Source organism: Spinacia oleracea, chromosome 1 (genome assembly GCF_020520425.1).
Source record: "Spinacia oleracea cultivar Varoflay chromosome 1, BTI_SOV_V1, whole genome shotgun sequence".
Lineage (NCBI taxonomy): Eukaryota > Viridiplantae > Streptophyta > Magnoliopsida > Caryophyllales > Amaranthaceae > Spinacia > Spinacia oleracea.
Genome location: NC_079487.1, coordinates 86,601,020 through 86,605,932, shown reverse-complemented (window position 1 = coordinate 86,605,932; position 4,913 = coordinate 86,601,020). Strand labels below are relative to the sequence as shown.

General features: G+C 29.9%; 1 protein-coding gene across 1 annotated transcript; it reads right to left on the bottom strand.

The window, feature by feature from the left end:
• Positions 1 to 1,301: 1,301 nt before the first annotated feature.
• LOC110791697 (protein FAR1-RELATED SEQUENCE 5-like) lies at positions 1,302 to 3,176 on the bottom strand. The gene is made up of 3 exons (XM_021996460.2): positions 2,772 to 3,176; positions 2,010 to 2,241; positions 1,302 to 1,552 (listed from the first exon to the last, which is right to left on the bottom strand). The coding sequence occupies exons 1-3, from the start codon at positions 3,174 to 3,176 to the stop codon at positions 1,302 to 1,304; spliced, it is 888 nt and encodes a 295-aa protein (XP_021852152.2).
• Between the last annotated feature and the right edge of the window lie 1,737 nt (positions 3,177 to 4,913).

Here is a 4,913-nt window from a genome sequence, read left to right as displayed (position 1 = left end):
CATACAAACAATTTTTTAGTACACATACATTATCCTATATTTTTATGTTTTTATTTCAGCGCGGTACAAGAACAATGTTACGGGCTAAGATTTGTTCAACCTTAGTCCTTTCTGATATGAATAAAATTCGGGCTAATGTGCTGGAGGAAATGGAATCATTCAACATGATTAAAGTTGGTATTTGCCATGCTGTTCGTGATCGTCGAAAGAAAAAGAAAGAAGAAGAAGAAAGACAGAGAAAAGAAGCAGAAACAAAGAAGAAGCTAGAAGAAGAAGAGACTTTTAAGTTGAAACAGCAGGCTGATTTTAAAAAGGCTGAAGCTACAAGGAAAAGGTTAGAAACAATTGCAAAAAGGAAAGCAGCAGCCCAAGAGAAGTCAGAAGAAAATGACAATGCTCCTTTGAAAACATACAAGTCATCAAGGCGAATTGCCAAGAACAAGGAACCAGTGGCAACAGCTGAAGCAGTGCCAACAGTAGAAACAGTGCCATTCTCTGATATGGATCATAACAAAGCTACTCTTGGACCGAAACAAAAGAGACCAAAAGTTGTTCATCATAAGCCACCTTCCAGTTAATCAGTAAACTTATCTATCAGGTTATTTTTAGTGGTTATTTAGTAAACAATTTAATATGTGAATATTTTTATTAACTGCTCTGTTTGGTTGATATATTTTGAGCAATAGGTCATTTAAAACAGAAATTTAATCTTTGAATATATCCATTATCTTCTCTATGTTCCATTCTCTTCCATACTCCACTTTTTGCAAACTTTGTCCACCTTTTTTAAATGTATTGCTCTGGAATGTTGACTATAGAATGTATATGTAGAACTCGTATTGCATGGAAACATAGCCATCCTGCATATTGTGACATCAAAATATTTCAATTAATTAGTTAACTAATTGATGGTACAAGTTAACTAATTGATGAAAAAAGTTAACTAATTGATGAAAAAATTAATTAATAGATGGTACAAGTAAACTAATTGATGAATAAAGTTAACTAATTTCTGTAAAAAGGTAACTAATTGATGGTAAAGGTTAACTAATTGATTTGTGCTATTAGGTTAACTAATTTATTTGTGTTATTAGGTTATACACTTTTATTAATTGAACATGTTAAACATATTATTTGTTCATGTAAAATCTCAATTCAATTAGTTGCATTTTAGAAGCAATTAGTTAAGTTTTTATACCAAATAGTGTATGTAAAAATGCAATTAGTTAAGAGCATTAACTAACCTGATTCTTCGAAGTTCCTACAAGTGCATTTAATGGAATTTGTTGTTGGATCAAATGCTACATAATGGCAGTATGTTCTGGCCAAGATTCATGTTGCACTTTGTAACCAAAGAAATTTCCATTGATGTAGTTGACATTTGAGATGCAACCCATTGCATACTTGAATTCTTTTTCAAAATCTCTAAACAATGTAAGTGTGTAAACATTTGCCGCATGTTTTATCATTCCGACCATTGGAAAATCAGATTTAGGCAAAGCATTTCCACAATCATATTCATTTTGATCTTCTTGATATCTCCAACGATCCACTGTTGCTCCAAAAATTAATGTGAAAGAATTCTGTTAGTGAAGTTGATTTGTTCCCTTTAAATCCAATTGCATTGTTAGTGCTCTCACTCCTGTGTAACAAGATTATTATTCAATTAGTTAAACATTCTATTTAATTAGTTAAGCAGGTAGAGGAATTAGTTAAGCAAACAAAGGAACTAGTTAAGAAGGTGAAACAATTAGTTAAACATTTTGTTTAATTAGTTAATCTTTCTGATTAATTAGTTAAGCAGGCAAAGGAATTAGTTAAGTAGATGAAACAATTAGTTAAACACTGTGAAGTATTCAAAGCAATTAGTGAAGTATTCATAACAATTAGTGAATTATTCTGAGCAATTAGTTTAGCATTAAAAAAATTAGTGGACTTCTTTTATTTAAGCATTTACCTTTGTGAAGACAATATTCCAGCTGAGAAAAAATCTTAGTTCAAAGCCGTACACCATTTTTCTTTTATTGTATAGAGATTTGTAAACCTATCATGATTTTGAAGGTTATACTTAGTAATCATGTCAAACCAAGTGGTTTCAAATTCTTCTTCATTGTAACAACGATATAAGCACTTCTTGAATGTGTCTTTGAAGGTATTGTCAGCTTTTAAGTCTCCAAATCTTGACACAGCATTCTTTTGTAAGTGCCATAAACATAATCTATGTCTTGTATTAGGAAACACCTGCAATATTTTTGATGAATGTATTAGTTAAGAATTTAAACTATTTAGTTAAGTCAGAACAGAATTCTGTATTAGTTAGGTGATCTGAATATGATGCAAAAAGTTAACTAATTGTTGTAAAAAGTTAACTAATTCATGCAAAAAGTTAACTAATTCATGCAAAAAGTTAACTAATTGTTGTAAAGAGGTAAGTAACTAATATACTATTAAAACAAAAGTTAACTAGTTCATGCAAAAACTTATCTAATTCATTGCAAAAGTTAACTAATTGATTCAAAAAGTTAACTAATTGTTTAAGAAAGTAATAATTGAGGCAAAAAGTACACTAATTGATGCAAAAAGTTAACTAATTATTTTAAAAAGTTAACTAATGTATGTAATAGGATAACTAATTGATGGAAAAAGTAACTGATGAATGGTTATCAATTTAGTTAAACTTTTCAACTGATTAGTTAAAGACCAGTAGTAAATAGTTAACAATTTTTAGCAATTAGTTAACTATAAAACCCAAATAGTTAATACACTCTTACTTGTTCAATAGCATTTGCCATTGCTTGATCTTGATCTGTAAAGATAGTTATAGGTGATTTTCCTCCCATAGACTCCAGAAATGTTTCCAATAGCCACACAAAAGTGTGTGTCTTCTCATCAGCAATAAAAGCACAACCAAACATCACATTACTCCAATGGTTGTTGACACCTACAAATGGCGCACAAACTAAATTGTATTTGTTTGTTCTGAAAGTTGTGTCAAAGACACAGACATCACCATATACGTCATAATCTTCTTGCATCATTCCATCCCTCCAAAACATGCTTATTACTTGGTTTGCCTCGTTCACCTTTACTCGAAAATAAAATGTTGGATCTTCTTCTCCTCTCTTAATTAACATGTTCACAACTGCTTGTGTATCTTTTCCTTCTAGTCTTTTCATTTTCAATCTACTTGTGAAATTCATGTGTGTCCAACCACCCTTGCGTCGCCAGCTTCATTACACATATATCTGTAGGAATCTGCTGGTGTTATTCCTGATAGTGTGAGTCCTTCAATTACTTTTCCCTTTTCTTCATCAATTTTTCTTTGTGATCTGGAAATGATGCAAAAAGTTAACTAATTGTTGTAAAAAGTTAACTAATATATGCAAAAAGTTAACTAATATATGCAAAAAGTTAACTATTTGTTGTAAAAGGTAAATAACTAATATATTATTAAAACAAAAGTTACCTATTTCATGCAAAAACGTAACTAATTGATTGAAAAAGTTAACTAATTGATGAAAAAGTTAATTAATGGTTTTAGAAAGTAAGTAATTGAGGCAAAAAGTAAACTAATTGATGCAAAACGTTAACTAAATGTTTTAAAAAGTTAACTAATGCATGGAAAAGGTTAACTAATTTATGAAAAAAGTTAAGTAATTGATGGAAAAGGGTAAGTAACTGTTTTATCTAGTTTATTATTAAAACAAAATTATTTAAACGCTTAAGTAATTAATGTCAAAGTCTAACTAAATATATTGAATGGTTAACTAATTACTTGTATTTTGTTTTGTACCTTTCAAAGTTTTGCAGTGACTCTCTTGTTAAGGCATGATTGTGTTCTATAACATGATGAAAGAATATAAACTTTCCATCCTTTTGTAACTTCAATCGTATAGATGCGTTGCACCCTGTTCTAGTAAGGTTTTGCTGCCTTGGGTTCTTTGACTGCCCTTTCTGTTTGCTCTCACTTGATACAGTTGCTTCTTCTTTCTTAGTGTTCTTTGTGTTTTTCTTTCTCTTTCCTTCCTTTGAACAACAAAAGTATCTTTCCTTTATCTCTCCCGTTTTTTGATATCTCCTTAATGTATTTTTTCTTATTGAAAATCCAAGAAGTATTGAATGTTTGTCATAAAGTTCATGTAGTTCATCTACCGTGCCAGTATATTCAGTCAAAGGTCCTCTAATATCATCCTTTGTTAAATCGTTCCAAATATCTTTTGAACCTGTAAAATGAACAAAAGTAATAGTTAACAAAAGAAACTAATTAGTTACATAATTGAGGAAATTAGTTAAACAATTAAACTACAATGTTTTTTGATTAAATTTTTTTATTATTTTTATTCTGCAATCAATTAGTTAAATAAATCTTCTATTTAGTAACGTAGTGGAACCAATTAGTTAAGAATTTTTCACTAATTTACCAAAATGGTAAAGGTTAACTAATGGATGGTTAGGTTAACTAATTCATGCAAAAAGTTAACTACTTTTAGGTTAACAATATTAGTTAAACATAGTCATCCTGCATATTGTGACATCAACAATAATTACACTAACTAAACTTTTGAAAATGAAATCAATTAGTTAACTAATTGATGGTACAAGTTAACTAATTGATGATAAAAGTTAACTAATTGATGATAAAAGTTACGGTTTTTTCATGAAATACCCCTGAGGTTTCACAAAACGCACCAAATACACCTGCGCGTTTCAAATCACATAATATACCCCTATTTAAACTTAAATGCACCAAATGCCCCTAGACTTAACGGAAGTCTAACTCCGTTAACATTAACTCTTAATTTATCCGACTAATCCTAATTAAATACTAATTAGCCTAATTAATCCTAAATAACACCTAATGAACCCTAATTAACTCTAAATCCCCTCTCTTCTCTCACTCTCCTCTCAATCCC

What these genes read in the sequence shown, in the direction of transcription:
- LOC110791697 (XM_021996460.2), bottom strand. Translation starts at nt 3,176, where the DNA reads ATGAAAAGACTAGAAGGAAAAGATACACAAGCAGTTGTGAACATGTTA. An exon ending in TGGCAAATGCTATTGAACAA is followed by an intron (nt 2,242 to 2,771) that starts GTAAGAGTGTAT and finishes AAAATATTGCAG; the next exon opens with GTGTTTCCTAATACAAGACA. An exon ending in TACAATAAAAGAAAAATGGT is followed by an intron (nt 1,553 to 2,009) that starts GTACGGCTTTGA and finishes TTGGAGCAACAG; the next exon opens with TGGATCGTTGGAGATATCAA.